The 16823-nt window shown below is 67.8% G+C and overlaps 5 protein-coding genes across 12 annotated transcripts; 1 reads left to right on the top strand and 4 right to left on the bottom strand.

Moving 5' to 3' along the window:
- Positions 1–42: 42 nt before the first annotated feature.
- CYSRT1 (cysteine rich tail 1) lies at positions 43–1648 on the bottom strand. 2 transcript variants are annotated; one of them, XM_057719891.1, is made up of 2 exons: positions 995–1648; positions 43–727 (listed from the first exon to the last, which is right to left on the bottom strand). In XM_057719891.1, the coding sequence occupies exon 2, from the start codon at positions 702–704 to the stop codon at positions 321–323; it is 384 nt and encodes a 127-aa protein (XP_057575874.1). In that variant the 5' UTR covers positions 705–727; positions 995–1648; the 3' UTR covers positions 43–320. The 2 variants fall into 2 exon arrangements, with proteins under 2 accessions (XP_057575874.1, XP_057575873.1); XM_057719890.1 differs by having other exon boundaries at positions 43–811; positions 995–1646.
- A 382-nt stretch (positions 1649–2030) lies between these two features.
- On the bottom strand, positions 2031–4897 carry LOC130846763 (basic proline-rich protein-like). Its single transcript, XM_057725191.1, has 2 exons — positions 4767–4897; positions 2031–2730 (listed from the first exon to the last, which is right to left on the bottom strand). Exon 2 carries the CDS (start codon positions 2571–2573, stop codon positions 2031–2033), a length of 543 nt encoding a protein of 180 aa, XP_057581174.1. The 5' UTR covers positions 2574–2730; positions 4767–4897.
- On the top strand, positions 2718–5469 carry RNF208 (ring finger protein 208). The gene is made up of 2 exons (XM_057721238.1): positions 2718–3780; positions 3985–5469. The coding sequence occupies exon 2, from the start codon at positions 4517–4519 to the stop codon at positions 5306–5308; it is 792 nt and encodes a 263-aa protein (XP_057577221.1). The 5' UTR covers positions 2718–3780; positions 3985–4516; the 3' UTR covers positions 5309–5469.
- Positions 5470–6927: 1458 nt separating this feature from the next.
- LOC130846765 (RING finger protein 208) lies at positions 6928–8068 on the bottom strand. Its single transcript, XM_057725196.1, has one exon. The coding sequence runs from the start codon at positions 7807–7809 to the stop codon at positions 6928–6930; it is 882 nt and encodes a 293-aa protein (XP_057581179.1). The 5' UTR covers positions 7810–8068.
- A 378-nt stretch (positions 8069–8446) lies between these two features.
- Positions 8447–16817, bottom strand: NDOR1 (NADPH dependent diflavin oxidoreductase 1). Of its 7 annotated transcripts, XM_057721231.1 has the most exons (15): positions 16573–16817; positions 16158–16235; positions 12190–12287; positions 11650–11721; positions 11143–11241; positions 10951–11052; positions 10623–10832; positions 10252–10373; positions 9917–10137; positions 9711–9818; positions 9509–9623; positions 9236–9382; positions 9032–9150; positions 8871–8965; positions 8447–8789 (listed from the first exon to the last, which is right to left on the bottom strand). In XM_057721231.1, exons 1-15 carry the CDS (start codon positions 16705–16707, stop codon positions 8645–8647), a joined length of 1866 nt encoding a protein of 621 aa, XP_057577214.1. In that variant the 5' UTR covers positions 16708–16817; the 3' UTR covers positions 8447–8644. The 7 variants fall into 7 exon arrangements, with proteins under 7 accessions (XP_057577214.1, XP_057577218.1, XP_057577213.1 ...); XM_057721235.1 differs by lacking the exon at positions 11650–11721; XM_057721230.1 differs by having other exon boundaries at positions 8871–9150.
- Between the last annotated feature and the right edge of the window lie 6 nt (positions 16818–16823).

Below are 16823 nucleotides of genomic sequence, written 5' to 3' on the forward strand. Positions count from 1 at the left end.
TCCCAAAGTGGGCAGCAGCAAAGGAGACGAGTGGCCGGGGGGCACCTTGTTCTGTTTTATTGCCTGGCCCTGGGCCTTGAAGAGGGGGTCAAGGGTGTCCCCAGGGCTGCCATCACGGCCAGCCCCCAGGGCTCCGCCTCGGGGGCCTGGGCTGAGCTGTCAGCCTTTTCGGTGGGCAGGTGCTGCCGTCCAGGGTGGGCAGCCCCCGACGCCCACGACCGCGCCCCAGGGGCTGTGCCGGCCGCCTGGCACGGCTGCGGCTGCCTCAGCAGAGGCCGGGCGTGCCACGCGGGGGGCCCCGCGGCCCAGGGAGGGCCAGGCTAGGAGACGACGCAGCAGCAGCGGTGGCAGCGGCAGACGCGGGGACAGTGGCAGCAGGCACAGCAGGGACAGCAGCAGCAGTGGTGGGCGATGTCGTCGCCGCGCCCGACCGGCGGCAGGCCGGCGTAGGTCAGTCCTGCCTGGCGCTGCCCACTGCCATAGGGGTTGCGGGGCTGCTGCCAGACCTGCGGGCCCCGGCTGGAGGCGGCCCCCTTGACGCCCTCGGGCCCCGGGGCCTCCTCGGTAGGCTCCAGGGGGCAGGACCCCTCGGGCAGAGGCTGCGCCTCCGGAGAGGATGGCGCCACCTCCGGCTGCTGCCCCAGCTCAGGCCGCAGGTGAGCCCTTGGGATGCTGACGTGGGCGTACGGGTTCTCGACGAGCATCTCGTGGGGGTCCGTGGCCTGGCCTGGCGGGGGTGGGCAGAGGAGACAGCGTCAGACGGTGGAGGGGAACGGATGCTGCCCCAAGGAAAGCTGGGCCGTGGAAGCACCTGAGCGTGCGAGGCCCGTGTGTCAGTGCGTGTGCAGGGAGAGGGAGGGCCGGCAGCTCCCAGGCGTCCCCCGCCCTCCCTGAGAGACGGCGCCCGGCGATGGTGCTGGGAGGCGATGGTGCTGGGAGACGCAGCGAAGCTGGTCCTACGGGGGGTGGGGAGGCCCCTCAGTTCAGGACCCACCTGAAGTGGTGATGGCAGCAAGCTGTCCTCTCGTCCTCTGGGCCAGGTCCCAGTGCCCGTGAGCTGAGCGACTGGCAGCTGCCTTTTCCCTCCTGGGGAGGGGTGGGGCCCTGGGCGGGGCTCATAGATGGGGTTCTCAAGATCCCAGGAGGCCCCAGCTCCTGCAGCACAGCCGCCACCCACCCTTCCTTTTTCGGATGGGCGGTGACCACGGCCCGGGCTCCCAGGGACATTGCCAGCCTGGGTGATTCAGCCTCAGTGCGTGTGGGGCATGTCCTGGCCCTCCCATGACCTGCACCTCACCCGAACACAGGACAGGAGGCGAGCCTGGGGTCAGGCCTGCAGGTGGTCTGAGGGCCCAGCCGTCACCCACACATCTCAAAGCCTCTGCTTTGAAGCAGAGGACGGAGGTGCTCACTGTGACCCAAGCCTCTACCCCGACGGCAGCGCCCAAGATGTTTGAGAACACAGTGCTCCGAGCTTTGCCGCTTTTTACACCGATAAGAAATGTTTGGTTTGCACACCTTTGCCAATAAAATTTATCTTGCGATTGGTGGCATGGGCTTCATACACAAGTGACGTTTCCGGCTCATTTCTGAAACTACAGTTTCCCTCTGGTTGGTGGTCTCGGGGGCCACAAGCCCCCCACCCCTGGCCCTGGCAACCACCCCCCACCCCCATCTGTGAAGCGGCGCCTGCCATGCAGGCTCGGCTGCGTGTGTGGGGGGGGAACCCCCAGGAAGGGCGGGATCAAATCGGACACGGCCCAGAGCCCAGCCGACCAGAATGGCCTGCGTGGGGCCGGCCAGACCGGTCCGGACACAAGTTCTACCGATGCGGCACCGGACGTGGCGGGGAACTGGGCCCGAAGACCGGGACCCGGGAGGCGGACGACAGGGGCCCACGGCGCAGGCGCAGGCGCAGGCAGCCCCGCCCCCGCAGACTCCGCCGACCGCGGAGAGGAGGGGCTGGCGCATGCGCAGGACGGGGCGGCGGGGCGGCCGGTGGGAACTCTGTTCCCCAGAAGCCTCCGCGCTCAGGGCTTTCCCTCAGGACGGGGCGCGGGGGTCGGCTGGCCGCGTCCGTCCGGGGCCGGGCTCGCGCTGCGCCAGCTCTGAGCCGCCGGGCTCTCGGGAGGCGTGGACTCGGGCGGGCTCGGGGCGGGCTCGGGGCGGGCGCCGCGCGCGGGGTGGGTCCCGGGGCGGAGGCGCTGCCGGCGGGGCGGCGGGGAGACGGGCGAAGCCCTCGCCGAGGCTGGCCCCCCAGCGCGCCTCCGGCCCGGCTGCCCCAGCGACCCCGCCTTCGCGCCGGCGCCCCGCCAGCCCCCGCCGCGCCTCCCGCGGGCACCTGCGCGCTCGCCCCACTTGCGCTGCAGGGCGGAGGGCCCCGAGGCGCAGGCAGGGGCGCGCGGTCGCCAGGGGCCGCGGCGTCCAGCCCTGTGGGCCGGGGGTGCCCCTCCAGCCTGGGTTGCCCACGGGGGGCCCTTTGTCAGGGACGCCGACCTCTCCGGGCCCCGCTGCCTGCTGGACTTGGGGCCGGCACGTCCAGGGTCGGGCGCCTGGCCCAGGAGGGCCAGCATGCCGCGTGGCGGCCCTGGCAGGGTAGGGAAGGGCCCTCTGGGGGCCCAGGCGGCCCTGGTCCCCTGCCCTGTCGTTGCCGGCGTGCCTTCTGTCTTTCCTCTCACCTGGGCGCCTCTCGGGAAGACGGTGTATCCCAAGGGGGCAGGGAAGCCTGGCCTGAGGAAGAAGCAGAAAGGAATGGGGCCTCTCTGCTGGGTGGGGTCAGGTGAGCACACACCTGTGTGACCACGGGGCACGTGCTGACCTGCTGGGAGGACAGAAAGGGCCAACCCAGCCCGCGTAGGTGCGTGTCCCCCGCGAGTGCCCCACCGCGGCCTGCCCAGCCGGCTGCTTGACCTTCCGCCTAACCCTCCCGCCGCCTGTCTGTGCAACTGTCCTGTCCTTGGAGCATTCTCCCAACTACCATTCCTCCCCCGCCCGCTCCTCTGCTCCGTGCTTGCCCACCCGGCTCGACCTCCTCTGTCACATCGCCCTCCTGGAGCCTGCCGTGCTGGAAACAGCCCGTGCACCTGTGAGCCAGAAAACCCCGAAGACATTCCCACGGGGGGCCGAGTGGAAGGACAGACAGGGACCCCGGCTCTGGCGGGGGGGGGGGGGGGGACACGAGGCAGTCCCAAGGTGGGGTCCTGGGAACCAGCTTTCCTGGGACCACCCCTGGGCTCTCTCCTCCCCTTCCTCCCTCTGGCATCGTGAGATCTCAGAGCAGGCTTTCCCTTCCAGAACTGGGGCGGGGGGCTTGATTAGGACCCGGGGTCAGCCAGGCGGGGACAGGGGCCGGGGAGACGGGAGGAGGGACGCCGCGGGGCCCCTGACCCCCACGCGGCCCGCAGGCGGAGGGCGAGGGCGACCCTGAGAGCGGGCGCCAGGCCCGCGGCGGATCGAGGGGCGGCAGTGAGACTGGCCCCGCCCCGCGGACCCCGCGCGGGTCCCCAGACGGGGGGTGGCGCTGCGGGCGCGGGCGGGCGCCGCGCGCACTGCGGTCCCCGCGCCTCCGCCGCAGAGCGCGCCACGCTCGGCACGCACCTGCCGCCGCCGCCGCCGCCGCGCCGAGCCCCGCGCCCCCGTGAGCCGCCGCGGCCCCGCCATCACCCGAGGTCGCCGCCGGAGCCGCCGGGCCAAGGCGCGGACACCGCATCCGGGCCTGCCTTTGAGACAACCTCTGCGGCGGCGGCGCGCGGCCCGGCCGGGGACGCCAGGCTGGGGCAGGTGAGTGCGGGCGGGGCGGGACCGCGCGGGGTCGCCGCTCGCGGGCCCCCGCTCCTGGGCCGAGGTCGGGCCTCGGTGACGGAGACTGGGGAGGGGGCTGGGTTCCGAGTCCCGCGAGGGTCAGGGTCAGAGGTCGGGCGCCCTGCCTTTTGTGCAGGGTGAGGGTGGGCCCGACGCTGGCCTCACGCTGTCTCTCACCTGCAGCTCGGGCCCGGGCCAGGCCTCTTCTCCGCTCCCGCCGCCACCGAGCTCGCGGCCCGGGCCCTTCCGCAGCCAGGGCTCAGGCTAGCTGCCTTCCCTGGGCGCCCTGTCCTGGAGCCATGGGGCCCACCTAGCCCCTGCCTGCCCGGATGTCCCGGCCCGGGGACGGCTGATCTCAGCTGCAGGGGGACCCCCCGCAACAGCCCCTCGCCAGCCTCAGCCGCCAGAGAGCCTGGGTGAGCCCCTGGGCCCGACCTCCAGCCCAGGGCAGCCTCCCACATCCCGCTGCCCCTGTTCCTCTCCTCCTCCCCCACCCCTTCCTCCTCCTCCTCCTCGAACCAGACCTGAGAAGCCACTGTGGCCACTGGGGGGGGCCCTTCCCCCCAAGCTCTTGCCAGCCTCCCCCAGGAGTCCACAGGGAGGCCAGGGTCCCCACCAGGCCTGGCGGGACCAGGATGCTGCCCCCTCTCCATCCTCCCAGCCCCACCCAACTCCCCCACCCACTCGAACACCCAGTCTGACTGGAGACAGCCGGATGCTGGCTGAGCCTGGGCCCGAGGCGGGCGGTGGCTGGCCAGGCTTCCTCATGTCCTGCCTGAGGGGCCCCCACGCCATCCTCAAGATGGAGGCCAGGACGATGGTCCACCCCGAGAAGCTCCCCGAGCTGCAGGCGGCCGCCCCCCGCTTCCCACCTGCGCCCCGGCCCACCCCTGCTCTGGCACCCAAGCGAGCCTGGCCCTCAGACACAGAGATCATCGTCAACCAGGCCTGTGGGGGGGACATGCCTGCCTTGGAAGGGGCGCCCCGCACTCCGCCTCTGCCACGTCGGCCCCGCAAGGGCAGCGCGGAGCTGGGCTTCCCCCGAGTGGCGCCGGCGGACGAGGTCATCGTGAATCAGTATGTGATCCGGCCTGGCCCTGCGGTCTCAGGGGCCCCCGCGGCGGCGGCTGCAGGAGAGCCTCTGGAGTGCCCCACCTGCGGGCACACGTACAACGTCACGCAGCGGCGGCCACGCGTGCTGTCCTGCCTGCACTCTGTGTGTGAGCAGTGCTTGCAGATTCTCTACGAGTCTTGCCCCAAGTACAAGTTCATCTCCTGTCCCACCTGCCGCCGCGAGACTGTGCTTTTCACTGACTACGGCCTGGCTGCACTGGCTGTCAACACCTCCATCTTGAGCCGCCTACCGCCCGAGGCACTGACCGCCCCGTCTGGTGGCCAGTGGGGGGGTGAGCCGGAGGGCAGCTGCTACCAGACCTTCCGGCAGTACTGTGGGGCCGCGTGCACCTGCCACGTGAGGAACCCGCTGTCTGCCTGCTCCATCATGTAGCGCCCACCCGCCCGCCACCGCCGCCCACCGGTCCTTGCTCGCCGCTTCTTCAGGGATCCGGCCCTGCGCTGTCGCCCGCTGACCCCTTGCCCACCACAGCTTCTGGTCCCCACCCGCGTGGCATTGTCGCCGCAGCCAGTCATTGCCATTAAAACTCTTTGCCAAAGTTTGCCGCTCGTTCCCTGGACTGAAGCCGAGGCCTGTGCACAGGCCTGGGTCAGGGTGGGCGCCCAGGCCCCGACAGGGTCCAGGCCGGAGCAGCCACAGGGAGGCCCCGTGCTGCTTGGGGTCAGCCCGCTCTGCTCACCGGGGGCCAGGCTGGGCCAGACACGCCGTGCAGGAGGGCTGGGCCTGTGTGTGTGTTTGTGCGTGCATGTGCGTGAACGCCCCGTGCACCTGTGCAGAGCCAGCCTCCTGTATGCTCCAGGCAGGACTGCGGGGGCAGGTGTGCAAAGCAGGCCCGGCTGGGCAAAGGGAGGGGGCTTCCTCTGCACGGGCCGCTCGCTGTGAGCGCAGTCAAGGAGGGGACATGTCAGTCCAGCTGGTCCCCGGTGCCTACCTGAGCCTCTGAGGTTGTATGAGAATGGCCTCGGGGCCGGTCTGAGCCGCAGCTGGGACGAGGGCTGGCCGCAGTCAGGGTCAGGTACGAGGGTCTGAGGGCCTCCTGGCTGGCACTCAGATCACCTGGATTTGGAGAAGGAACTCTGTCGCCTGGCTGGGGAGGGCAGGGTGAGGGGACAGTGGTGCACTCACAGCAGTGTTAGCAGCAGCTACTGTTTACTGAGAGCCATCTCGTGCCGGGGACAGGGCTCAGCACGTCCCCAGCGAGCCCGTGAGGCGGTGCTATGACAGCGTCTGTCTCTCAGATAAAGGCCCCAGGCTCGGCGATGGGAGGTTGCGGGGGAGTCCGGGGCAAAACTGGGGCCCAGCGTGGTGCCCTCCGGCTCCAGAACCCGGCTGGGCCCTTGTTCCTCGAAGCTGAGGGGCACGCGCTGATCCCCCGGCTGCTCAGGGCTGCCGCTCGGAGCCCGACCGGCCAGGTGAGGAGGCCCGTTGTGGGCTGGGCCTCGGCAGCAGGGGCCCTCCCCTCGGCTGCGCTGACCTTCAGGGAACACACACTGGCCCGTATCTGGAACGTGGGCGGCAGGGGTGGTCCCTGCCCAGGGCGCCACCCACTCCAAGGACCCGACTCCCTGACAGGCCTCTGTTCGCTTTTGGGTCCACTGTGCCCGTGCCCCTTCTGTAGACAGGCCAGGCAGGAGGGCAGAGACAGCCCAGTGGCAGTGTGGGGCCTGTCCGTCCAGGAGCGCGTGGGGCCCTGGCACAGATCTGCTCCAGTGCTGTCCTGGGCACCGGTGGCTCGTGTCTGGGCAGCAGGGCCGCTTGGAATCTGTGGCGCGGTCAGCGGCTGGACATAGGCTCCTGGGTGGCCCTGCCCGGGTCCTGGGTCTTGGTTGAAGGCTAGTGCCTCGGTCCACCTTGGGTTCCTCAGCCTGGTCATCAGGCCTCGACTCAGGGTGCTCCCGAGGTCCCACGGCCCCCGGGCTCCGGCCGGTCCGGGCCTCCTGTCCGCCGTGGCCGTGGCGGGCCCAGGCCCGGGCCGGCGCGGCGGGCTCTGCTCAGGGGCGGGAGCTGTCCAGTAGCATGAAGAGCAGCCCCAGCAGCATGAGCGGGGCAAAGACCAGCAGCAGGCCCAGCAGCTCGAGGGCCAGCAGGCCCAGCAGCGCCAGGCGGCGGGCACACGGCCCCCGCTCCCGCAGGGCCCAGAGCCGGGCGCCCAGGCAGGGCGGGCAGGGCAGGAAGGGCAGGCAGCCTCGGCCGCCCGCCAGCCCCGGCAGGAAGCGCAGCTGGTAGCGGTGCTCTAGGGAGGCCCAGGGCCCGGGGCCCCGGCGGGGGGGCGGGGGCAGGGCGGCAGGCGGGGGGCGCTGGGGCCCGTCGGCCTGCAGCAGCTCCTCCTGCAGCCGGCAGATCGCCCACTCGAGCATGGGTGTCTTCTGGCGACACAGCGGGCAGCACACCCGGCCCAGGTCGGCACTGGGGGCCGCGCCCAGCAGCCGGTGCAGGCAGCCCGCGCACAGGCCGTGGCCGCAGTTCAGCAGGGTGAGGCGGTGCTCACCGGGCCCGTAGGGCTCTGTGCAGATGGGGCACTCCTCCTCCTCCTCCTCCTCCTCCTCCTCCTCGTCCTCTGTGGGCCTGGCCCAGGGGCAGGCCATGGCTGCAGCCCCCAGCAGGGGTTCACTGTCCGGAGTCCTGGCACCCTGGGGGTTCCCCAGGGCCCCCCTGTCCGACCCATCACCTGCCAGCACTTGGTGCAGCGGGTCCAGGCGCTCAGGGGCCAGGGAGGCCACAGGCAGACTGACCAGTCCAGAGCTGAGTTCGGCAGGGCCGTGAGTGGGGGCCCCGGGGCACAGGTCAGGGGCGGTGCCTCCAGGGTGGGGGTCGGGAAGGGTGGGCGGGGACCCCAGGGCGGCGATGGGGGTGGCCGGGGCTTTGAAGGTCATGGTGGCCCTCTGGGGCTGGGGCAGGGTCTGGCACTGACCTTGTAGCAACCGCCGCCTCCTCCTGGCTCCGGGCCCCGTTCAAAGTAAACTTCACTTGGGCCCCAGTGCCTGTGCCAGCTCTGGGCGGCTCCTGGGCCCAGCGTGCCGTCCCCAACAGGATCTGCCCAAGCCCAGCTGTGGCCTCAGCGATCCCTGTGTCAGCCAGCTGGATTCTGGGTGGCGGCGGTGTGGGCAAGCAGGCCCAGCTTCTCCAACAGGAATTCCCCTCCAGGGCAGGGACACCACTCAGGTCCCACCCCTACCAGCCTGGGCCCCGCCCCTCCCCGCCCACCCAAGGCCACGCCCCCTTCCTCCCAGGGCCCTGGGCCACCGTTCCCTGGGCTGGGAAGGGATGGTCAACACCACCCTGGCCGGGGGCCTCTCCAGGCCTCCCCCCGCTGGGCTGTGAGGGCCAGGGCAGAGCTTGTACAAGGCGGGCAAACAGCTGGCACCCACCGCGTTAGAATCAGGCACCAAAGTGCAGGGCTGAGCAACGGTGCCCCCGTGCCCAGCGCGGTGGGCAATTCCATCCAGACGAGCTGTGGGCCCACCCACCACCTGAGGACCAGGACGCACACGCACAAGGAAGAGCAGGTAGGAAGCAGCCACCCAGAGCCCGTCATTTATTGCTGAGGCTTTCCTGGAGGAGGGCGGGGAAGGTGTGTGCTACTTGGGGTCCGGGCAGGAAGGAGAGCTGACTGTCCTCCAGGCTGGGACTGGTCAGGGCGAGAGGTAACAACGCCCCCCAGCGAGCAGCGGTGAGAGTGGCCGTGGCCAGCGGTGGGATGGCTCCTCCTCAGGCCCACGTCTCAGTCTGAAAACGCAGTGTCCGCTGGAGCCTGGTGAGGTAGGCGGCTGCATCGGGGCCGGAAAGCCCGCCCTCCTCCCGGAAGATGGATGTCAGGGCATCCGACACATCCGCCGGCATGTACTTGGCATTGCTGGAGGGACAGGCAGGCTGGGGCTCAGCATGGCCGGAGTCCCCAGGGGGCGGGCCCCCCACCACCCGCAGCCGGGCTCACCCTGCCAAGTAGAAGTGAGCACCTCGCTGGTCCAGCAGCTCCCACACCCACGGCCCGAGCTCCCGGAGCCGGTGCTGCACGTACACCTTCTGCTCCTGCAGGGTGGGGGTGGGTGAGTCTCCGCCCCGGACGTCCCTCCCCGCCCCCCTCACACCGCCCACCTGCTCCCGGGAGAAGGCCGTGACGAGGGTCAGGCAGCCCCGCGTCTGCAGCTCCTTCCACTCGGCCTCCCAGTAGAAGTCCTGGTCCCGCTGGCGGCAGCCGAAGAACAAGACGTTTCCTGGGGAAGCGCAGGGCCCTCGAGCCTGGACTTGGGCCCTTGAGGCTCAGCCCGGCCACCACCCTGCCCCAGGCTCTGCGCTCACCGGTCTCACCCCGGGCCACTCGCTCCTGGATGGCGGCTCGGAAGGGGGCCACGCCTGTGCCAGGCCCCACCATGATCACAGGCGTGTCGGGTGTCTTTGGGAATGTCAGGCCCCCAGACCGCACCCACAGGGGCACCCGAACAGGTCCTGTTACAGGAGAGAGGCAGCAAGGAGACGCTCGGGGGCCCAGGGCCCTGGCCCAGGGCTGGCTGTGGTGCCTGTTGGGGAATGGGGCCCTGGGCGCAGCCCCCCACCCCAGAGAGCCAGGGTCACCTTGCCCAGGGTCCAGAGACGCCAGCCAGTTGGAGCAGAGGCCCCGGCGGGGCTCCGTGAGGCGTGTCCGGTACTGCACCACGGCCACGAGGATCTGCAGCCTCGAGGGGCGGGCCTGGGGGAGGCCACAGTGAGCGCCCTGCCCTGCTGGGCGACCCGCGCTGCTGGCCCGGCCCTGGCTTCCCCGAGGCCAGCCCCTCACCAGCAGAGAGGAGGCGATGGAGAAGGCCCGTGGCCGGATCAGGGGGATGAGGTCCAACAGGTAGTCCGGGGGGATGGCGCTAGCCGTGTGCGGGAAGTCGCACAGCACCTGGGTGGAGACAGCGTCAGGAGGGCCGTGGTCGGCACGGCCACGTGTGGCTGCGGCCCAGGGCCCAGGCCCGTCCGCCCGCCCGCCCCTGCCCACACCTCCAGGACCGTCCTGCGGGGCCGGGTGCAGTACTCGCACAGCTCCTCCTGGCCCCGGGCAGAACTGAACTCCAGCAGCTTCTCCCGCTCCAGCTCATCGGGGGAGAGACAGGCCAGGAGCTCAAAGAAGGAGCGACGGGGCACACTGGTGATGTCCAGGTGCTGGGACACCAGGAGCCGCACGGAGCAGGGCTGGGGCAGCCGTGCGGGCCAAGGGACACCTGCAGTGGGGACAGGAGGATGTGGGGGGCCGTGGACATGGGGTTGGGCAGCCAGGGTGCCGGGGGCACGGAGGAGGGCACAGCGCACGGGCGGGGGCGGCGGCTGGGACTCACCCGGCTCCCGGGGCTGCAGCGTGAAGTGCTGGTCGGGGTCCAGGCCCAGCGCCTGGCAGAACTGCTGCACGTGGCTGGCCGTGTTCTCGGGCTGGATCAGCACCACGTCTCCAGCTGTAAAGCTGTGGGGGGACACCCAGGACTTGGGGAGGGCCTGCCTGTCGGGGAGGATGCTGGGAGCTCTGGGGAAACTGTAGAGGAAGGAGGCAAGCGGCCAGGGAGGGCTAGGGGGTCCTTGGTCTCCCCTCTCTGGCCGCCGCCTCTGTTCTCTTCCCCTTTGAGCACGTGCTCTGGAAGAGGACCTGCCGACCCCCAGACCACGGCCCCCGCCATGGCCAAGTCCTGCGTGGGTCCCCAGCACCACCCCTCACCTGATCCCAGAGCCTGCCACATCGAACTCCACCAGCCGCACATCCTGGAAGTGTGAGGGGCCGGTGACTCTCTCATTGGTGACCATGGGTGCCAGGAAGGGCTGTAGCTCTGAAGGGGGTCCCTGAGGGTCCGTCCTGGCTACACACAGCTCCTCTGAGCACGTGCTGCGGGTCTCCTGGAGGAACTGCAGGGTGAACTTGGAGGGCCAACTGTGAAGGGGGCGGACCCTTGTCAGACCACTGGCCGGCCTGAATGAATGGCCGAGGGAGCCCCGTGGCCAGGCCAGGCCTCCTGCGCCTGCAGGCGCTGCCCCAAGGCCATACTTACGGGACTCTGGACAGGGTCAGGTCAAGGTCAGAGGGCACAGCATGTGGCCCCAGCACCTTCTCCCACAGGTCACGCAGCCAGGGGTCGATGGCCGCGTCAGGCCTGCAGAGGGCACGTGCATGCCAGTCTGGGGACCCTGTGCCCGGAGGGGCCTGCGGGAGGGCGCCCCCCGCCCCCGCCCCCGCCACTCACCCCAGCTCGTGCTGGTCATCGGCCAGGCCCACGGGCAGGAGGGCGCTGCCCCCGAGCTGCAAGAGCCGTCGGTACAGCTTCTTGGCCACAAAGTTGAACCTATGGAGAGACGGAGGCTGGCACCAGCCCGGGCCCAAGGCAGGGGCAGGAAGGAAGCGCCCGGCTGGCTGTGCAGGGTGGAGGTTCCCACGTCTTCCTGGGGTCACTTTGCTGGCTCCCTGAAGGACAGCTCCTCCCAGGGCCACTGTCAACAGAAGGGCCGCTCGCCCCTGCTGCGGGTGCACCCACCGGCGGGAGCAGGTGTCTATGCTACGCACGGAACAAAACCCCCAGACTCCTGTAGACGGGGGTCACAACGCCACCCACTTCCTGTCCTTTCCACCGGGATGGCTGCAGGCCTCGGCCTGCGTCTAGCTCTGGAGGCGTCTACACTCACTGACCCTCGCTTCAGCCCCTGTGCTACACAGTTAGGGTTTTAATACTTCGGGAACCTAATGCCGCGCGTACCCTTGAACACAAAGCCTTCTGTACTTCTCCAGGAAAGAGTGCAAAACAACAGCATTCTCTCCTAGGACACGGCTGTGTTGTGAAACGTTGAAAGAAAAGTAGAGGTGGGCCGTCACACGGCCGTGCCCAGGGAAGTGGTGGCCTCAGGGTGGCTCCCAGGGGCTGGGGTCTTTTGTGCCCACCGCCTGCGCGCAGCTCACTGCTCTCTGTGCTCTTCATGAGCCCACATGTCTCACGAAAAACATTTTATAAAAGCGCGGGAGGAGCCAGGTAGGCCTGTGCTGCCTGCTTCGCAGGTGGCTTGGGCTCTGACCCCGGCCGGCCGGCTCCCGCCCTGCTGCCCTGCCCACCTCCTGCCCTGCGAGCCCCGAGGCCCCTGGTCATGGAGGAGGGGCCGGCCAGGGAGGACCTGTGGGACCAGGACACACGGCCAGCGTCACGTCCCAAAGTGGGAGCCAGGAGCTGGGTCACCCGCTCTCTGCCAGGCTGCCCGCGCGCGGCCCCGGGGACAGTGCCCGCGGCCCGCCCACCCCTACTCACTTGGCGTAAGACGAGTCCCCGAGGCCCAGGACAGCAAAGTCCATCTGACAGAGGGAGGCCGACGGCAGGTTCCTCCGGAAGATGAACCTCCAGAAGTTCTGCAGCAGGAGAGACGGGGCTCGAGGCCGCTCCGGCCCCTGGGGCCTGGCTGGTGGAGGGCGGGGGCGGGGCGGGGGCCGCACCCTAGACCCCCCCAGGGCACTGCTCTCCTGCTGCTTAACAGTTTGGTTATGAAACCAAAACCATTTTTTATTCTATCACAGCGGCAAGAAACTTGGGAAAAGGCAGAAAATGGTAAAGGAGAAGCAAGCTGCCCCAGAGCCGGCATCACGGAGCCGGGCTCCGCTCCTTCCCGGCAGAGGGCTCTGGAAGAGGCTAGCGGGGATGCCACCCGGCAGTGACAGCTGCTGGCGCCCCGCTTCGGCCCTCCCAGCGTGCAGGCAGCACAGGCCCCAGCGGCTCTCAGCTCTCAGCCCACTGCCCCAGGCTCAGGCCTCCACGGCCACAGAAGAGGCTCTGGCCTGACATGTCAGACTCCGAGGCTCGCCTTTGGGCCAAGATTCCCACGACTCAGTTGAATTTCCTCTCCTTTGGATGGCCTCTCCTGCGCGCGAAGCTGCCGTCAGGCTGCTCTGTGCTCACTCCCCACCCCCAGGGCTTCGGTCTAACCCCTGTGCCAGCTGAGGTCCCACACCTGCCCCTCTTCCTGGGGCACCCTCACCTCCATGCGTCTGGCCATCCCAGGGGGCCTTACACCCAGACCCCCAAGGTCCGGACCCAAGTCCCTCTCCTTCCCTGACTGCAAGGTCACCCGCTGGGTGGCCCGTGTTGGAGCACATCCCATTCCAGGCCCTGCCCTGGCCTCCTCGCAGCCGACAGAGGCGCTTCAAACACAGCTCCCCTTCACCTTCGGCCCCTGGTGACCTGAGCCCTGAGACACTGCCCTCTGGGTACAGTCCAGGCTTCATCTTGCCTCCCTTCTGCTTCTTTCCTGGCTGGACAGAGGGACCTGGGGTGGAGGGGTCCTGGCCCTGTCAGGGCACAGTTCTGCCCACTGGCCCTGGGCTGCTCCCTGGCCTTCTCAAGACTTTGCTGCGTGGCCACCGCTGGGGACCACGTCCACTCTGCCTCCTGAGACCCCCTGCTCGCTCCTGCTTAGACCTTGTCTCCCAAAGGCTGTGGAGGCCCCCCAGGACGCTTCCTGAGAAAGGGTCCACGGGAGATGCAGTTCTCACGGCTTGTGTTTGAAAACGCCAGGCCTCCCCGCACACCAACTGGCAGACAGCACAGCACACGTTAGATGAAATCATCTTCCCCAAGAACCCGAAGCTTTGCTCTGAGCTGGTGCAGCGGGGTGACGGCCGCTGAGACGTCAGCGTTCCTCTGTGCCCTGCTCTGTCCCCCGCCAGAAACCTGGGCACTCTCTGCACCCCACAGCTGAAACCCACACGAGACGGGACGGGTGTCAGTGGGGGCCCCGTTCACGCCCCGAGGGCCCTTCCTGGGCACATGGCGGCTCCCGGGCTGGAGACCCGTCCTTCAGTCTTGTTCTTTCCCTGGTAACCCCCTCACTGCTCTTCTGCCCGTTTTGAGGCTGCTGGAATAATCTTGGAATGCTGATATCATCTTTCTTGTTTCCTATCATTTTGGTATGCTTCCCGGGAAACTCTCTCAGCGTCATCTTCGGGTCTGGTGTGATTTTAAGCGTGTGTGCTCAGCTCCAGCTCTGCTCAGGTTGTGCGCGAGGGCGCCGAGCGCGCTCCCTCCTCACAGGCGGAACCTCGGCGGCTCTGCCTCCGCGCCTCTGGGTTCTGCTTGTGCTTCTCTGGGTCCGTGTCGTTCACAGAGGTCTCTCCTCCAGTGTGTGGTCGTCCTCTGTGGTCTATCTGTACTTAAGACGCTCAAAGAAAACCCCACGTTCAGCCTGTCACCAGTGGGGCAAGGCCCTGGCTGCCTGGGAGGGCACGCCTGGCCAGTACCCTCAGAGGACCGTGACACGGAGGCTGGGCTCCTCCTGTGCAGTGCGCAGCTGGCCCCGGGCCCCTGGTCTGAGGCTCTCGGAGGCACCTCCAGTCTGTGCTGTTGGGAGCACCCGTCCTGATCCCCTCTGCGGGTATCCAGCCCAGCACTCTGCCCCCTTCACCCACCCTCGTCTCGGTGTGACCGCCACCACCTCCACCCTGCTGGCTTCTGACGTGAGGTCTGCACCTCTGCCCAGCTCACGCGACGGAGGACGTCCTCAGCCACCCCTCCGGCACCCCGCCTCCGCGGCAGCCACCACTCACCTCCTGCCTTTGCTCTTCCTACCGCTGCCTCCTCGCCCGCGCCTCGCCCTCCTGCGCTGGGGTCTCCCCCGCCGTCCCCACGCCACGCCTGCTCGTCAACCTCCTGCCTCGTCCCCCCGCCACCAGCATTTAAACAGGCCTGGGTTTCTCCACCTCACAAGTATTCTCTTTTCAGTCCCTTAGCCCCACTCACAGCAACAGCTTTTTTGAATTGTTTAGTATACAGACATTCTCAAAAGCTTCTCTCCCCGAGGCCACCAGCAGTCCCCTGGCTGATAACCCCCAGCAATGCCTCTCCGGCCTCATCGTACTTCATTTCCCTGCACCTTTGTGTGCCAGAGGCCATCCTCTGGAAACAGTCACCTCTCTGCCCTTGACCTTGGAGATGGTGTGTTCCCTCTTCTCGCTGCCGGGTGCACTTTCCTGCCCCTCACAGGCTCTTCTCCACCTTCCGTGCCCTTCGTGTTTTAGGGCGGCTGCCCTGAGGGAGGGAGGTGCTTCCTTTCTCTGGCTTCCACATTTTGGCCACCGCGACACCTGCCTCCACCCAGGCCCCTCACCGGAGCTCCAGGCCAGCTGCGTGGCTGCACCTGGATGATGCCCAGCACCTGGCCTCCCTAAGCTCTTGCTTCTGCGCATGGAACCACCATCCAGCCTAGTACCTGAGCCCAAACTCTTGTCTTGATCCCATCTCCTTTCTCATCTTTGAGACTTGACGCAGGCGTGGCCAGCTCTATCGTCTTAATGTCACGGAGGCGTGTCCGCTTTCCCCGACTCTGCCACCATCCTGGCCCAAGCCTCCAGGTCCTTGGCTGCGTTGCACCCCCACGTCCCCCTGCAGACAAGTGCTGGTTTTGCTAGAATACGAACGTGACCACGCACCCCATGGGCTCCACGGCCCTTCGTTTCAAGTCCACCTGCCTCCTGTGGCTGCTGGGCTCCTTGGGGTCCGACGTGGCTGCCCGCCCCTCTTCTAGCCTCCAACCCCAACTCACTCCTTGGCCCAACCATCCTGAAACTGCTTTCCGCTCACCCCAGAGGCTGGCTGTTTTTCTCCTCTGCAGAAGCTGCTCCCTCTTTCCTGGTGTCTGGTCAGCCTCCACTTATTCTTCGGGACTTAGCTTAGACTCCTTTCTTCCGGAAAGCTCTCCTTGAGCCCCCAGGTTGGGCTAGGTAGCCCTTATTATGGCTCCCATAACATTCGGCAATTTCCCTGGCAGCGTGCATTTCCTGGCATTGTGACTGCCCGTTAAACTCTTGCTTTTGCTATATTTTGAGCTCCATGAGGGTAGAAATGTAACTACTGGGTTCATAGCTGGATTCTCAGCACTAGATTCTACTTGGCATACAGTGTGTACTCAAAAGGTGGTCGAAGAATTGAAGAATGTTCCCTAAAGATCAGTTTTGAAATACACACAAGACCCATACTAGATTCGTATATAGCTCTGGGAAAACACGAGCAGGTAAAGTGGTAGCCTGTGAAGAGTTTATTAGGGTGGACAACCAGAGCCCCCAGCTCCACCCAAAGAACTCCTCCCAAATCCACGGCTGATGTGCAGTAGACATAGGTGGGCAACGATTTACTGTGCTTCTCAGGACTTTCCAGGCAATGAAAACAGGGCGAGGGCGGAGGGCAGGCATCTGAGCTCCTAAGCACAGTAAGCCACTTCAGGTCTGCCTTACCTTCATGTTGTCCGGGGGATCTCCTTGGCCTGTAGTTGCACAAACAAATATCACCACGGGCTCATTAATCAGATTCACCTCAACAAAAAGACACACGTGTAAGGCCTCGGGCTGCAACGGCCAGGCATCCTCCCAGCAGCCTGGCTCCCTCTCCTTCGCTCACGCTGATGGGGCAAAGGGACTTAGCACCCTCGGGCAGCCGGTCTGCCTGCTCTCTTTCAGGCTCCACCCTCCTACCTCGCCCCCTCCTCCGTGTCCTAAGCAGACTGTTGTTTCCAAGCTTTCTCGGCCCCTCAATCCGCCGCAGTGCAAGGGCCGGATCTCAGACAAAACGCGGCGCCCTGGGGTCGAGGGCTTTGGGGGCCGGCGCCCCAAGCCCGCTGGGTCTCCCCGCTCAGACCCAGGGAGCCCTCACCATGGGGTAGGAGTCCAGGGCCTGCACGCGACAGCCGAGCCCCAGGCGCCACGCCTCGCGGCCCAGCCTCTCCGACACATCCTGGGCTGTGCCCGTCTGGCTGCCGAAGAGCACCAGAAGCCGCGTGCTCGGCATCAGGGAGCGCCCCGAGGACCCCTGCACTCAGGGGCGCGACCGGCACTCAGGCAGGCAGCTCCCGCGGGCCCTGGCGGCGGGGACCGGCTCCCACTTCCGACTTCCGGCGTCGGCCG

This window comes from Hippopotamus amphibius, chromosome 2 (genome assembly GCF_030028045.1).
Source record: "Hippopotamus amphibius kiboko isolate mHipAmp2 chromosome 2, mHipAmp2.hap2, whole genome shotgun sequence".
Taxonomy (NCBI): Eukaryota; Metazoa; Chordata; class Mammalia; order Artiodactyla; family Hippopotamidae; genus Hippopotamus; species Hippopotamus amphibius.

Excerpts from the sequence above, each read along its gene's own strand:
- LOC130846765 (XM_057725196.1), bottom strand. The coding sequence starts at position 7,809 with ATGACCTTCAAAGCCCCGGCCACCCCCATCGCCGCCCTGGGGTCCCCG.
- CYSRT1 (XM_057719891.1), bottom strand. The coding sequence starts at position 704 with ATGCTCGTCGAGAACCCGTACGCCCACGTCAGCATCCCAAGGGCTCAC.
- LOC130846763 (XM_057725191.1), bottom strand. The coding sequence starts at position 2,573 with ATGCTGGCCCTCCTGGGCCAGGCGCCCGACCCTGGACGTGCCGGCCCC.
- NDOR1 (XM_057721230.1), bottom strand. The coding sequence starts at position 16,707 with ATGCCGAGCACGCGGCTTCTGGTGCTCTTCGGCAGCCAGACGGGCACA. Across the intron at positions 10,374-10,622 it reads GTGGCAGGCTCTGGGATCAG|CTTTACAGCTGGAGACGTGG; the intron begins GTGAGGGGTGGT and ends GTCCCCCCACAG. Across the intron at positions 9,151-9,235 it reads AGTGGCCCGGGGTGAGACCG|GAAACGTCTTGTTCTTCGGC; the intron begins GTGAGCGCAGAG and ends GCGCTTCCCCAG.
- RNF208 (XM_057721238.1), top strand. The coding sequence starts at position 4,517 with ATGCTGGCTGAGCCTGGGCCCGAGGCGGGCGGTGGCTGGCCAGGCTTC.